The sequence below is a fragment of the Rhamphochromis longiceps genome, linkage group LG12, assembly GCF_057381845.1.
Source record: "Rhamphochromis longiceps isolate RC_006_pf linkage group LG12, R_longiceps_female_GT1.1, whole genome shotgun sequence".
In the NCBI taxonomy this organism is placed as follows: Eukaryota; Metazoa; Chordata; class Actinopteri; order Cichliformes; family Cichlidae; genus Rhamphochromis; species Rhamphochromis longiceps.
This window is the reverse complement of record NC_140568.1, coordinates 34,721,670-34,738,305: the sequence shown is the minus strand read 5'-3', so window position 1 is coordinate 34,738,305 and position 16,636 is coordinate 34,721,670. Positions and strand designations below refer to the sequence as shown.

At 39.7% G+C, this 16,636-nt stretch overlaps 1 protein-coding gene across 1 annotated transcript in view; it reads right to left on the bottom strand.

Annotated features, from left to right (window-relative positions):
• Positions 1–109: 109 nt before the first annotated feature.
• The window catches only part of LOC146657709 (septin-2), a 28,806-nt gene continuing 12,279 nt past the window's right edge, over positions 110–16,636 (bottom strand). Inside the window, exons 8-12 of the mRNA XM_085426007.1 lie at positions 4,486–4,587; positions 4,146–4,291; positions 3,906–3,989; positions 3,758–3,815; positions 110–1,326 (exon numbers count right to left, since the gene is read on the bottom strand). Coding sequence (XP_085282133.1) covers positions 1,261–1,326; positions 3,758–3,815; positions 3,906–3,989; positions 4,146–4,291; positions 4,486–4,587 — 456 coding nt within the window. The 3' untranslated portion in view covers positions 110–1,260. The remainder of the gene's footprint in view (positions 1,327–3,757; positions 3,816–3,905; positions 3,990–4,145; positions 4,292–4,485; positions 4,588–16,636) is intronic.

Here is a 16,636-nt window from a genome sequence, read left to right as displayed (position 1 = left end):
AAACTGAAAACACAGACAGTCACACGTTTTAGAAACAGTAACAGTGCCAAGTCATGTCGATCATGAGTCTCAAAAGGTACCCCCTGCCCCCAAATGAGCAAATGTCAACTTTTGTTCTCTTAACAAATTTTATTTGAGACAGGAAATACAAAACATGTCGACATCTACAAAGTCTTAACTGACACATTAATAAGAAATAATGGCAAATGAGTGAAAGCACGATTAAACGGCAGTGCTGGGGAAATGTTAAGGTCTGCTGTTCACAGTGGGCTGGAGGGAGTTTACACACAGCTCAGTTACATATTTAAACTGAAATGAGTGAATACAGTAAGTTGAAAAGCTGCACATGCAGTGTACAAGCTGACCGTTTTATACATGAAATGATGTCTCTGAGACAAACATGGGAACATTGTAACTTACAGTACTGATTGATTAGTTTTCAGTCTGAAGTTATAGTTTGGCACATTAAAACCAGGTATTACAGATACATTTTAAAAAAACAAAAAAATCCTGAAATTCTGAAGCCTGGAGGGTTTGCATTAGTTTTAGCTGTTGGTTAAACAATAAAGTTTCTAGTCTAACACATTTAGGAAAACCAGATTTGGTTTACCGCATGTATCTATCTCTGTGGTAATTATAATTATTGCGTTATCAGGCTGAAGCAAACAGGCACTAATGGTTATTCAGAGGTGAAGGTGATGGGTGAGTGATGAGTAACCAACAGAAAAAACGAGAAGCAAACTATTTGTACCTTTAAGTGAATGAGTTCAAACCCAATAGCAGAATAAATGGAAAATAATGCATTGTAAAGTTTTGACCTGTGAGGTGAAACTCACAGTTTGTATATTATGTAAACACGTGTGTGACGGTAAAACCGCTCGGTACCGCTGTCACTGTCAACGCTGAGGATAACAACTAAGAAGGCTAAATAGCAGATAAATGATAATCACCCAGTATTCAAACATCGTCGTCATAACTTGTTTCTTTTTTTACCCACTCCCACAAGGAGACTAGTTTGAATGTGGAGTCTTGAAGAGACAGAGCTGCCAAACAGCCGATGGATGGAAGAATGGAGGGAAGAAGAAGAAGAGGTGGTGGTGGTGGTGTGCACATAGATGATGTGGTTCTGGAAAATGGCTCCTGGTGGGCCTGCAGAGTGGCAGGGCTGGACAACTAAGTGTATGCATGTGTGTGTATGCTTTATGTATATGTGTGTGCTGGTGGCTTGGGTCACAGTGCTTCCCTTCACCTCCGACCCTTTTAGTCGTCCGACTTCATCTTCATCTGTGCCTGCATCTGTGCGATCATCTCCTGCATGCGTCTCAGCTACAGAAAGAGAAAGAAGATGAAAATAAAACCCCATTGAAGTTTTTTTTCAAGCAGTGACCACTTTCACATCAGTAAGTTTCATTTAGTTTGGTCAGATTTAGGCAACCAAACTATCGATATAAACTTATCAGAAGGTCGTGGTCTGGGGTTAAAATACACACATATATCTGCTGATTCAGTCAGCCTTTCTTAGAATATCAGCTTGTGGCGAAATGTAATGTGTGACTTCAAGACCTAATGTCTGCTTCAAAGAGTACTTCTCCTATTTCACACACACCCAGAAAATATTCACATATTAACAGAAAAGAAAAAATAAGCCTTTTTTCTCTTTAATAATAAAATATTTTAATTGTTTTAAGCTTAAGAAATTGGAGGACTTTCTCATCTGACAACAGTATAATTCACTCAGTATTTAACTAGGCTAAAGCAGCCAAATAACTGCCATCTGAAACAGCTTACAGAATAACATTTTGTTTACACAAGAAAAAAAAAGTGTTTGTTTAGTCACCATTTAGTCAAATAGAGAGTATTTATATCAGCTATAATGTCAAAAAGCTTAAAAATAAATAAAGCATAAAATCAATGCAAACTAATAAATGAATAATTGCTACATGGTAGACGTTAAAGAGTAAAAAGCACTAAAACAAAGGCAGTACTTAAAACTAACAGTGAGGATGCACTACAGAAGGATCACAGGTGTTCTTATTAAACAGCAGCTCTCCTGTTAATATCTCTCGCCCTCTTGTGGCAGAGCACAGAACTTCAAGCAGTTCAAGCCAGATTATTTTTTCTCAGTAGGTGAAATATGGTTGTTTCCACAGAACTAAGAGACTGAAAAGTCTGCTACTGTATAGTATTATGTTGTCTAAAACAAGGGAAGATGGCATCTTGCTGCAACTGAATTACCTACTTAGAAAGTCTAGTTTAAGCCTCCTGTGGGCTGTTAACTCTACTCCAGCTCTGACTGTAAGGAAAACAAACCCTAAAGTGTCAGAAAATGTATATTTAACCCTAACTGTAAGAATGTATTGAGCTATTTGCTGAATTTGCCTGAAAATTTAAGAAAAACTAATTTGACATTACTGCACATTGAACTGACATTCATACGGTGCATTATCCGATCATTGAATGTGACACAACTCGGAACTCCTAATCAGTTCTCAGTACACAACTACTTCCAAGAACCTCTCATGTAAATAACAATTACTTATTCATTTACTCTGGGACCTTTTAGGAATCTAGGGAGTATCACAGGTCATTGTGATATTTCCTCCCAGCAAAACCTCTCACGACATCTAAACAAATCAGCCAAACAAACGATCCCTCTGGCTTTGTGGCTTCGGTTCCTAACGTTACTGAGGTTGTTCCCACCATAAAAAAACACCCAGGCAGGAAGTGATGGCATATCCTGCTTGGAGACATTGTTTACAAACAGCTCTGATTGCACCCCACCTGCTCACTATGGTGCCCTGCTGCAGTAACAAAAAAAGGCCAATCAAAGGCAATCAGGAAACAGGTTATGACCTGATGACATGCAGGCTCAGCGGCCCATAAGGTTAACAATGCATATCGAGTGAAAATAAGAATGTTTTTGCGTTCCAACATACAACCAGACAGAAAAACAGGCTGCTTTCCTGGTTTGCATTTGCAGCTTCTAAAACTGTGGTCATGACCTTTGAAAGCACGTTATGTTACAGTGCTGCAGGCTCAGTGTGATTCTGCATTTATACCTGACTATACACCGAGTGCCAGAGTTGACCTACTTGAGTCATCAAATCCTCGTGTGCTGTCTGAACACCATGTCAGCCATTTTTCACCCTGAAATATTCTACTGAACTGTTTTCAAGATGAAACGATCAACTGAGCCTTTCTACATTTACAGATTTATGGCTCACAGACATCATGATTTCACTGGGAAATCAAGCTACTTTATGCTTTTTATTTATGCTTTTCATCTGTGTAGTTCTGTTACTTTAACAAAAAAAGAAAAAAGAACAATGATAGAAATCCTTTTTTTTAACCTGGAAACACACACGTGAAAATATGTTATGAGTGCTGAATTGAAAGCCTGGAACATTGATTTAGTTTGGACAAATGTGAAGCACCGTAAACAGCCTTAGCCTTTAATGTATGAATAAAGTTTCATTTACTTACAAAGGTTTACAGGTCACATTATTTCTCTTTAAAACTGAACAGGTTTCTATGTAGTTTGCAAAGAAAATGAAAATTTGTATATATACTTGTAATGATGTAAGACTGAAATGTAAGTATTCGCTAAATTATGCACGAGTCTGTGCCTTAAATGAGTAAAGTGAAAAAGCGCCACAGGCTAGTATTTTTTTAATTCGATTTCAGACTGCTGAGGTCTGTGTGTACGGCTATTCACTTTTATTGCTCAAATACACAAATCTGCTCCGTGTGTTTTTACCTCTGCCTCCTTCTGTAGCAGGATCTGGTCCTTATCCAACACCTCCTCATCCACAGCTCTGCAGGACAAATGAAGTGATTAATATTATACTCCTTGAATGAAACAGGAATAACTAACGTGTGCTTTGCTATATCAAACAGGATCCCACCTGCCCGCTCTCTTCAGCCTCTCTGAGCGGAAGTTCTCATAATGCAGATCCTGAGTTACCTCTTGGAGGTCTTGCATGTGGGTCCTGCAACAGACAGACACCAATCACATCTTCAAACACTAGAAGGCAGCAGAGCTCAGATTTTAACTTCATCTCTGGCAGCAACAAGCTTAACAGGGCAAAAGTTCTGGTTAGATTTTATAAGACTTTACTTTTCAAATTATAACCAAAGATACTCACACAAGCATGGTGCGCAACTTCAGGAAGTCATTGTGCTCAGGATTCTCCACCTCTACTACACCCCAGGGGTACAGACGACCACGGATCTTCTTCCCCTTCACTTCGATAAGCTGGTTGGAGCCAATGACAGCAAAGGGAATGCTTGCCTGGGAAAGGAAGTCAAATGTTAGTGGACACCCAAAGGCAGAGGAAAGAATATGTGGAAAATAAAAGGTATCAGCGAGGAGCAGTTCCAGTGAAGGGAAGCAAAGATGAATGGGAAGAGAATGCTGAACCAGCAGAGGGAAATGGCGGACCTCCTATGGGAAAAGATGGCATTAGCTGAGTGCCCCTCTCTCACCTTCAGGACTCTAGTCTGCTCCTTGAACTCCTCGTCCTCGTCAGAGTCGGCATCAGGTAGCTGATAAATTTTTATCCCTTGTTCTGCAATCTCATCCAGGATCTGAGAAGTGGAAACAAGAGAAACTGAAAGAAGAGGCCATGCTGTGGCGTCACTGTGATCCTGAACTCTCCCACTGTGATGGGAATCTCAACTTGAGCCCAACAAATGTGCCACTGCAAATACTACAAGACGGGTCAGCTTGACCTTTACCAACAGGGTACTGCAGCAGTCCAGAAAGCCAGATGTCTCATTTGAACAGTAAAATGTTCACATTGTTGCTACCTATGAGGACCATTTCATTTTTATTAAAACCTCTAATCATATATCCTAACTAAAACAAAATAAACTAAAACAACATCAATACAGCTGATAACTGCAGCAGACCATTCCAGCTCGGCATATAGGTACTGTTCATCCAAACACATTTTCTCTGGAAAGACCAATGTCAACTTTTTTTCAGGCTGTCTGTCAGCAGGATTATGGAAAAAGGAAAGAGAAAAATATTTCAATCTTTATGCGGATGCTCTTTTTAGAACGAGCTGACAGATTATCTGCTCTTAAAGCACCTCTCCAGTCCTGGAGAGTCTCCAAATGGTGCACTGGTTCACAGTACATTCACTGTAAACTGTGAATTATATGTAGAAAATAACAGCCGCTGTCCCATAAACAGAAAGTAAGGAAACTCTACTGAGTAATAGGAGGGTGTGAGTGAGCACCTGTTGTTGCAGCAGCACATTTAATTAAAGACCCCTGTGGAGGAGAAGGAGTTGAAACAGAAAGGTTAGACAGGTGAAAAAAAAATAGCCTGTGTGCGCCTCAAACTTCCAAAGAGTCCGAAACAAAGATCTCACCCTCCTTTATTTCTTCTCTGACCGGTGAAGAAACAAGCTGAAACAAAGGAGCTTTCTTCTCTGCTACCGCTGGGACAGATGTCAGTATTTATTATTGTAAACATCAAAGCTGCATTTTGCTTTTGTGTTCCCGAGAGGAGAATTTTGAAAACGACAATGCAATCTTGTGTAATGGTGCCAAAAAACGTCAAGCGCTGTTTTCCTGACTTTTTGGGGACTTTCAAGTACTATAGTGTATAATAGGATGGTGGTGAGTCAGCCACCAGCCTGGGAAGTGAGTGCAGCTTTTCCTACGGAGTGCAGCTCCTGTTTAAGTCCTTGTTATGGCTGTCGCTTGTTTTCTCAGTGAGCTCTGCACGCAGTGTATGTGAGATAGTGTGTGCACGGCGGAGAGTCGGGTATTGTTGTGGGCCAGATCTAAAAACAAACAGGCTTTGCAGGACCGAGAGGAGACTGTGACACCAGGCTAGAGCCTCAGTTTCTCCCTCACGTACTCAAACACCAGATTTACAGGGACGTTCTACACGGAGGCTCGATAAACATCACTCTGGTGAGGTAGCACAGACAGAATTTTGGGAAACTATGCACCCAGCGGGAAAATAAACATGTGTGACACAATGACACGAAAAAAAAAATGAAACAAACAAATCCTGTAAAACAAGTAGATTAGATTAGACACAAATGCAGATGTGATATGTGATAAAACAGAAAGAAATCCAACAAAAAAGTGAACTGAAGAACTGATAAAAACAGAATAACAGTTTTTTACAAATGCAAAGTACAATTAAATATCTACAAACCTGCATCAGTCATTGCGCAAACACAAGTCTGTTGTCTGCCATCATCTGTTTCCAGACCTTGTTAATCCTAAATGGCTGTTTACCTGAATTATTCTGTTCTGTAACATGTGCTTAGCACAGGCTGAGACCTATAATCAAGACCGCTAATGGATCATGTGATTTCAAAACCACCACTCGCTCCAAATACCTGTTGTCTCCTGCCGATTTACTGTACACAATGTAGGCCTTAATCCCCAACGCTACACCAGCCTCTCCTTCTTGTAATTGAGTGTTTTAGTTGGCACAGGGATATTGGCAGTGGGAACCAAGTTAACTTTATGACCATCATGTCAGGCCATAATACGCCACACACTCCCACCCCACTGTTATGATTGGCTTTAGTGGTTTGTTCGAAGCTGTCGGAGCAGCATACAAACAATTCAACTCCAGACTCTGCCTGAGCATTAATTAGAAAAGGAAGCCAACAATTTATCGGTTTACATCACAGAATATGAAGTGATGTTTGTAGAAAGACTCCATCATGCTGGGCAGCTCTGAGTCCAGTGTGAGGGTATGATATGAAATGGTACTGTTAGGTTTGAAGATTAGAAATAGGGCAAACGGCAGGTGAGTCATGCCAGACGTGTATTTACAGAGAAAAGCTGGTATCACTCAGTTCTTGAAATAGGAGTATGAAATATACTGTAACAATTATGTACAGCCCAAATATAGCATACCCGCAGGTCTATACATAGATATAATTACACAGGGTGTAGTGGTGGGAGATGTGACTAAGCACTTTTTCAACTGCAAAGTAGGTTGAGCCAACACCTCCAATCATAAAGAAACAAGATGCAAACCCATCATTAGAGGGATTCCACATTCATCTCTTAACCTGCCGAGGGAAAAATATTTTCAGGATTTGTTCATTCTCATAAGCTAAGCAAAAAAAGAATATGAATGACTCAAACACCTGCCAAGCTATGAACAAACATCACTGGAAGGAAACAAACACCAGCCAAAGAAAAGAACACAGAAACAAAAAAAGGGGATTGTGGTGATCACTGTAGTACTGGCATTCAACAGGTGACTGCATGCACAAGCAAACACTCCCAACTATTAAAGGCTTTTTTCGTGTGATTGCTGAGAATAGAGCTGAGTCTCTTGGTTTGGTCTGATTTGTATCCAATAAAGTCAAACTGTGGCATGGAACAATACTTGGAAGGAGAAACATGGCGCAAAGTACTCTTGGGAACTCAACAATGCAGACATAGAAGAATAACATTACAGAAAGCCAAAAAGGATTTAAAAAAAAAACAAACTGCATTTCAATTCCAATCAACCGTGACCAACTAAGAATCGTAAGACTAAAGATCAGACCAAGAGCACTTTCAATAAGGTTTATGTAACCTTAAAGATGCATGCCAGCTTCTTCAAGGAAGCTATGGGAATAAAACAATGCATCCCTGCCAGTAGAAGCAGGACATCCGAGTAGCTTTCAAACCTTCTTTCATACCAGAAACTCCTTAAACCTTATGATGCACTATTCCAATTTCTTCATTAGAGACTGAGAGAAACCGAACAGATTTGTTAAGACTGACCCACATGGAGGGTCGCTGCTTGTTATGAGATTAAAGGACAGGGGTCCCTTTTTTCCAAGGCTGAAGACATTATTAAAGGAAAATCCACAGTGTGCCTCTTGTAAGACTCCAGTAGGTCCAACTGTGTGTAAACTACTGCTTGCTCTACACCTTATAAAGCCATGCACTTACTTTAATGTTAAATTTTTACTTTTCTGAAGGCAAGAGCTAATATAGGAGTACTGTAAAGGTTTTCAAAGGTCAACTGGAACTAAAACTGGCATTGGTATTTACAGTGGGGCAAAAAAGTATTTAGTCAGCCACCGATTGTGCAAGTTCCCCCACCTAAAATGATGACAGAGGTCAGTAATTTGCACCAGAGGTACACTTCAACTGTGAGAGACAGAATGTGAAAAATAAAATCCATGAATCCACATGGTAGGATTTGTAAAGAATTTATTCGTAAATTAGGGTGGAAAATAAGTATTTGGTCAATAACAAAAATACAACCCAATACTTTGTAACATAACCTTTGTTGGCAATAACAGAGGTCAAACGTTTACTATAGGTCTTTACCAGGTTTGCACACACAGTAGCTGGTATTTTGGCCCATTCTTCCATGCAGATCTTCTCGAGAGCAGTGATGTTTTGGGGCTGTCGCCGAGCAACACGGACTTTCAACTCCCGCCACAGATTTTCTATGGGGTTGAGGTCTGGAGACTGGCTAGGCCACTCCAGGACTTTCAAATGCTTCTTACGGAGCCACTCCTTTGTTGCCCGGGCGGTGTGTTTTGGATCATTGTCATGTTGGAAGACCCAGCCTCGTTTCATCTTCAAAGTTCTCACTGATGGAAGGAGGTTTTGGCTCAAAATCTCACAATACATGGCCCCATTCATTCCGTCCTTAACACGGATCAGTCGTCCTGTCCCCTTGGCAGAAAAACAGCCCCATAGCATGATGTTTCCACCCCCATGCTTCACAGTAGGTATGGTGTTCTTGGGATGCAACTCAGTATTCTTCTTCCTCCAAACACGACGAATTGAGTTTATACCGAAAAGTTCTACTTTGGGAGAATGTCATGTGGTCAGATGAAACCAATCCTCTGCTGTATCATCCATGTGCTCTCTGGCAAACTTCAGACGGGCCTGGACATGCACTGGCTTCAGCAGCGGAACACGTCTGGCACTGCGGGATTTGATTCCCTGCCGTTGTAGTGTGTTACTGATGGTGACCTTTGTTACTTTGGTCCCAGCTCTCTGCAGGTCATTCACCAGGTCCCCCCGTGTGGTTCTGGGATCTTTGCTCACCGTTCTCATGATCATTTTGACCCCACGGGATGAGATCTTGCGTGGAGCCCCAGATCGAGGGAGATTATCAGTGGTCTTGTATGTCTTCCATTTTCTGATGATTGCTCCCACAGTTGATTTTTTCACATCAAGCTGCTTGCCTATTGTAGATTCACTCTTCCCAGTCTGGTGCAGGTCTACAATACTTTTCCTGGTGTCCTTCGAAAGCTCTTTGGTCTTGGCCATGGCGGAGTTTGGAGTCTGACTGTTTGAGGCTGTGGACAGGTGTCTTTTATACAGATTATGAGTTCAAACAGGTGCCATTCATACAAGTAACGAGTGGGGGACAGAAAAGCTTCTTACAGAAGACGTTACAGGTCTGTGAGAGCCAGAGATTTTCCTTGTTTGAGGTGACCAAATACTTATTTTCCACCCTAATTTACGAATAAATTCTTTACAAATCCTACCATGTGGATTCATGGATTTTTTTTTTCACATTCTGTCTCTCACAGTTGAAGTGTACCTCTGGTGCAAATTACTGACCTCTGTCATCATTTTAAGTGGGGGAACTTGCACAATCGGTGGCTGACTAAATACTTTTTTGTCCCACTGTAGCGGTTCATTTTAATAGTAAAGAAATGTTAGAACCAAGGTGAAAATTGTCAATGCATTGTTATTTGGCAACCAACTTTTATTTCACCATCTTTGTATACTGGTGCCACTATACAAATTTGCTTAATACGTTACAACCTTATATAAGAGATGCTTGAAGCAAAGACTTTAAAATATATTTTTTTAATTAAAAAAATAAAAAGGGCATTTAATGCAAATGTAATCAGTAAATGCGTTAAAAGATGAGCTATAGCTGGAGTTTCACACTGGATAAACAAATATTATGGTCAAAAACACATTTTCTGTTAATGTGTTTCAAGTCACAGTAAATCTCATGAAAAATAGAGTATTGATGGGTCTGATGATGGATTCCTACTTTCTGCGTGACAAAAAAGAAGAAATATGAGCAAGCAGCAATATAGCCTTACAAAAAATAAAAGGGACAGTACTGTTAAACAACACCATGATAAAAATGGTCAAAAAGCTGTCTAGAAAGGTATGACCCCTTAAGACTTTTCCAAACTCATAACAAGACTTCTAATTCTCTCTCACAAAATCAAAGCACGTAGCTTTTAATGAAATATGTCAACAAATATTGACACTTGCTAGAGAGTACTGAACTCGTATCTTTGTAAATAACATTCCAGAAAACACATTTCACATACCTTCACATATAAACCTACTATTTAGCTTCCAAATACAACCTCAAGACACATGAGACCGAACACTTTTGTCTTGCAAGGAAACGCCTTTCAGCTAACCGGCTCTCTCCTGCCTGCAGGGAGTCTGAGGGGGTGAAGGAGCCCCAACAATACCTGATCTGAGGGGGTCGGAGGGGGATTTAGATCTCATACCAGCCATCTAACCCAACACACACACACACACACACACACACACACACACACACACACACACACACACACGCACGCACACACACACAGCTAAGTGCTAACATACTGTGTTCAACTGGTATAATCTGGCATTAGTAGCAGGAACAGAGCTTGTATGTTACGTGCATGGAGCCTTGTAGCTCAAGGAGGTCAGTGATTCACCAAAGTAAAAGAACAACAACAAGGCAGGTTAAAAAAAGCCATTGTGACCAGACAATCTACAGACTAAATCCCCCAGAAAGTTCCCTTAAAAGTACAAAACTAATTGTGACACACAGCAGCACCAGTAGAACACCACAACACACAGAAACACTATCTAGAAATATTTTGTTGGTCCAGATTTGAATGTTTTTAAAGTGAGGTACTGATGTAAAGTACAAAGGAAGTCCTACAATCATAGTACCACGAAGGTATCGTATGAGTAATAATGAACAAACAAACACACAGCCACCCACACTCCTATTGTCTGGGCTAAGCATTAGTACAGTTAAGACCACCCACCTTTCCTTTGATCAAAGAGCATACACAGAGATACAATTGAGCCATTCACGTAATCTTGTATTTATGTGAGATTTAAAAGAGGACAGCCACAAACCAAGTTTTGTGACTTTATTTGCTAATCAAAAGGGACTCAACAGCTTCAAGTGACTCATCAGCAGTAAGCCAAAGTCCAGAAATGATCTTTTCAGATTTGTAATGCTACAGTTGACCCACACTTTCTTCACTTAAAAGCAATTAATAGTGTGTAACAGAGTTGTGTGTTCCATGAGACAAAAGGCCTATTTATTATTTTAAAATCTTTGGAGATGGGGAACGTTCCCTGGCACAATGACCAAAGGAGGGCATAAAAATAAATATATCACCCTGTTTGAAACACTGGAAGGAAAAGGATCAAGCACAAGCTGATCAGGGCTTGACACAAGGAACTTGCAATCACCCCCATAATCTCACTGATAAGGTACCAGTCTAAGCCTGCACCAGTGTTGGTTACTTGAAAAAAGTACCGTAAGCAGTAACTAATTACTGATTAGTAATCAATTACTGATTAGTAATCAGTAAGTAATTACTGATTACTTCCCCCAAAAAGTAATCCTGTGACTTTACTTTTGAAAATAATTAGTAATTAGTTACTTTAAAAAAAAAGATTTACAACCTGAATAGGTAATAAAGCAATAGATCTTTCAGCCCAATTCTACTTTTTCTGCATAATTCATCATATAAAATGTAATCAAATGAAAAAGTCTCTTTTTGAAACTTGTTTTATTAGTTTTAATCTTTTAACTTTATGCATCAAGCAAACATTAAATTATATGCAGCATTTTGCAGCACCAGAAATTTGTTTCTGTGCTTACACTCACTCTTTCAAATAGATGCAAGTAAAACACAGCAGAAAATAAATAAAATCAAAGACTCAGTGGTCCTGTTGCTCTATTTTTACCTGTATAGCAGGAGTGGGGCAGGCGGAGGTTTGCCCTGGTGCAGGTGTGTCGTAGCGGTCAGTGGAAGGATCTGGGAGTTTCACATTCCCGTGGCAGCGTACTGTTGGTGCTTGCTCGGAAGTTTAGGGGGTTTTTTTCGCTGTAAAAATAAGTTTTCTTCCCACGCAGTGAACAGCGAATGCTAATGTTTTTGTCACTTTTTACGGAATCTAACTCAAAGTAAGGTCAGTACTTCCACGCCTTAAACACTGCACGGTCATATGCGCTCCCACACTCGATATATTATCCTTTGTTGATCTGCACACAGCTGTTGCCACGAATGTCGCACTGGCTTACGTCATTGTCATGAGACACTCTCGCAAAAAAAAAAAAAATCAAAAAAAAAAAATCACCGTTTTAGTAACGCAGTAACGCAGCGTGCTTACGGGAAAGTAACAGTAATCAAATGACCTTTTTTGCAATAGTAATCCCTTACTTTACTCGTTACTTGAAAAAAGTAATTGGATTACAGTAAGGCCCATCTCTGGCCTGCACAATAAGAATTTAAACTGAAGCTCATCAGTAAACTCCCACAAACTACATATCATTAATCATGTGCGTATAATTACCTCAAAAATATGAGGTAATATCCTAGAGTAACATATCTGACTACTAATCATGCATTGATTTTGCCATTTAACTAAACTTGGTTCAAATTATTAAAATTAGAGAGAAAGTTTAACGCAAAAAAAAAAAAAAAAAAAAAAGGAGGTGAACAAGTTAGGTATGATCACTATTTATGAATTTTTGTATTGAATTTATTCAATAATTCATTTTTTTAATGTATTATTTTCTTTTACCTTTATTTTGGTGATATTTAGTTTTACACATTTTGCAAAAATAATCGGTGTAAAAAGCTGCAGCTTCAGCCTTTTCAGTAAACTATGTGGATTCTTTCAGTTTAGGTAAATTTTTTGTTCTCAATGTTTATTTAATCGGGTTTCTGTGTCTGGTTTCTGTCACTTAAAAAAAAAAAAAATGAATAGTGATGCAAATAAAAACAGTCATTATTATTACCGACTGTGTCGACACTGGTAACGTGCACCAGTGGAGAGCTTATTCACAAAGTAGGAGTATGGCGGAGGAGTTGGGGACATGGTAGTAAGTAACAAAATGCTGTGCGAACAAGGGCAAACAGAAAGATAAGGAGAAGAAAGAGGAGGAGACGAGGAAGACTTGAAAAAGAGGCTGCGGTATTGTTTGCGGTCTACAGGCTTGCGCGAGAACAGCAGAGGGGCTGGGTTCTCTGGCCTTCACTGACCTGTGACTTTAGTCTTTACACAAAAGGAAAGAAAGCTCACACAGTCGCAATCAGCTTAATACAACTTTCTTACGCCTTTGCCTATAGCAAAGGCATCCTTATCCACTCTTTTACCTTTTAGTGCAAATTCCTCACACTTTAAATATGCTGATCACTTCCAAAAATCACAGACTGGGATCTTAGATGTTTTCCCTTTGTTCTGGGCAGTGTTTATTTTAGGCACATTTAATCAAAGCATGAAAACAACACACAGCGACTCGTAATTTGCTTGAGAGAGGTAATTCGTCAGTGCAAGCAGCTGGCCCAGTTTTTAGTTACATTCACATAAATCTTGGATTTCTATTAGTTTTTTAAGCTTCCTCTCTTCCTCAATTTTATACAAAAAAGGTGGCTGTTGAAATCAGTCAATTTTAGTGTTGTAGCTACAGAAGGGAAAAAATAGAAATATGCACTCTATTTTTTTTTTTTAGATAAGAATAAAGGTCTTTACTCTTTTTTTGCTCATCTGGATTCCACTTTAAACCAGCTGTGTACCATCCTCTTCACTCAAACAGAAAACAACCAGTAAAGCACTTTCAGACTAAATCCCCACACAGGATATGACTTTAGGGACCCAGACTGAGAGGATCAGACCCTCAATATACCCTCCTCAGGGCAAGTTATGAGCTAGAGACCACGATGACTCTGGTGAAGGAAATTGGCATTAGAACAAGCGTAAAAAAAAAAAAAAAGAAAAAAGAAAAAGAAAAAAAGAGGACACAAAGATGAAGGGCGAGAAAATAATAGGCTGGTGGGGGAAGCACTGCCAGGAAGGGAAGAACTGGTTAAAACGCAGGCAAATGACGAGTAGTTCCGGTGAACGCTTGTTCAATTTGTTCTTTGAGCCTGAGCTGTGCTACTTGTGTCTTGTCAGTGGAACAGTCTTGACACGTTGCAGGAAATTTATATTGTTCTATACAAGCTGTTTCCCACTAATAAAAGGGGAAAGGACTGTACGAGCCTTTGAGGGAGGGGAAACAAATTCTCCGAGCGGTGAGAAACTGCTCTCCAAAAAACAAACTAATAAATTGTGTGGGAGAAACACTGGAGGTTATCAATCATTCTCCAGCATTCAGCTTTCTGGCAGGTTCTTGGCTGATAGTGCTCTGACCTCAAAGGAAGGCCTTGGTGCCATACTGTACAGGACTGTACAGCAGGAGTCAGGCACGTATACCTAAGAGCCACTTGAACTTATCTGATCAACCCAACAAATACTCCCGTCCATTTTCCCGAGAGACACTTAATAGAGATTAATGGGCATTACCATGGCACGTCAAACTTCTAAACATGCAAAAAAAAACAGATTACTGGGTCAGATATGTGAAATATCCTGAATTCATTGTAAATTAGTCAGCCATCATTTTCATTCCAACATAATTTCCTATGTAAAGAGTGATGAAAAGTTCTGCTGCCCAATTTCATTTTGAACAATTTTGGACCATTTTACTGTCCCTTTGACTATTTGAAGAAGAAAGTTTGCGATTTCACCAGAACTGCCAAACTTGTACAGAGTAAACATCAAGTCCTGTGTCAATCTGAATTGACTTTGATGGCAATGATCCCACCACCAAGTAGGACTTTCAGGGAAAATAAACAGGTTGAGCATATGAAAGCAGATGCGCTGGGAGCTGAAAAGGAGGCAACATTGAAGTGCATAGAGCCCACATTGAAATCAGGTATGGTTTTTGTTTTTTTTTAATGGGAAAAGATGTGGAAGTTCTTGATCTCACCCAGTATATGATTCATTTTAATGTAACTCAAAATGCTGGAAAGCAGCAGTAGAGTTTATGTGCTTCCACTTTCTAAAAGGAGTCTCTTGTTCACTGGTTCATCTTTTTACTTCAACAGTTAAATCAGTACAATTCTGTTCAACTTCAGCTGTGTTGTAATATGTATTTTCTTTTTTATTTAAAGACCAAAGATTGTAATACTGACACTAAAAAGTGCAGCTTTGCGATCATCAAAGTAGGGCATCCTTGTATATATGAAATACACAAAACCCACATAGAAGCGCCACAGCAGTTTAGTCATTTATACAAGGACGGAGATAAAAGTTGTACATGCCCAGATTGTAAACAAACAAGAGTCAGTAGGAATAATATACATTCCCAAGAGCCACATGGTGCCATTTTTAAATGTAGGGAAGATAGCTCATCATCATCGTCGTCGTTTATTTATATAGCACTTTAAAAACACACCTGGTAGACCAAAGTGCTGTACAATACAAATATAAATATAGTAATAAAATAGCAAAAACCAGACATAGCAATAAAATTAATGAAAATGTCAGTTACCCACAGAGTTAAAAGCCAGGGAATAAAAATAGGTTTTTAATCTGGACTTAAAAACTGGCACTGATGTAGCTTGTCTAATATGGAGAGGAGGTTATTCCAAAGCATCGGAGCTGCAACAGAGAATGGTCCGTCTCCTCTAAGTTTCAGCCTTGACTTAGGGACTGAAAGCAACAGCTTCTCAGCTGACCGAAGCGAACGAATGGGGACATGGGCCTCAACAAATCAGACAAATAAACAGGTGCCAGACCATTTATAGATTTAAAAACCAATAAAAGGACTAGTTGCAAGCGTGACAAAGTGCCCTGCCCAACCCCTATTAAAAGAGAATTGCAATAATCTAAACGTGAAGTAATAAAGGCATGAATAACACTTTCCAAGTCACGCTTGGAAAGAAAGGGCTTAACCTTCGATAAACGTCTGAGGTGATAGAATGCTGATTTTACCACCCCGTTTACATGACCATCAAAGGTAAGTGCAGAATCAATTTTTACTCCAAGATTTGTGATCGAACTCTTTAAATGGAAGTCAAAGCGGCAAGATCAACATCTGGAGCGTCAGAAACACGATTTGGGACAAATAAGATCGCTTCCGTCTTATGATCATTAAAATGTAAAACGTTTTTTGCCACAATGCTTTAACATCACTAAGGCAGTCAAGCAGAGGTCGACTTGGGAGACTATCTGAATGACTAAAAGGTAAATAAAGCTGGCAGTCATCTGCATGTAGATGGAATGACACTATGTTTTTGAAATATTGCGCCAAGAGGCAAAAGATACAGTGCAAACAATAATGGCCCAAGAATAGATCCCTGTGGCACACCCCAAAGCAGAGGGGCCACAGGGGATGAAGCCGACCCCAACTTAACACAAAAGGTCCTGTTTGAGAGATAAGATTTTAACCACAACAGTGCTGAACCAGAAATTCCCACACAGTGCTGTAAGCGGGAGATCAGCAAATCGTGATCCACTGTGTCGAATGCAGCAGTCATGTCCAAGAAGACCAGCACTGCATATTTACCATGGTCTGTCGCTATCAGAA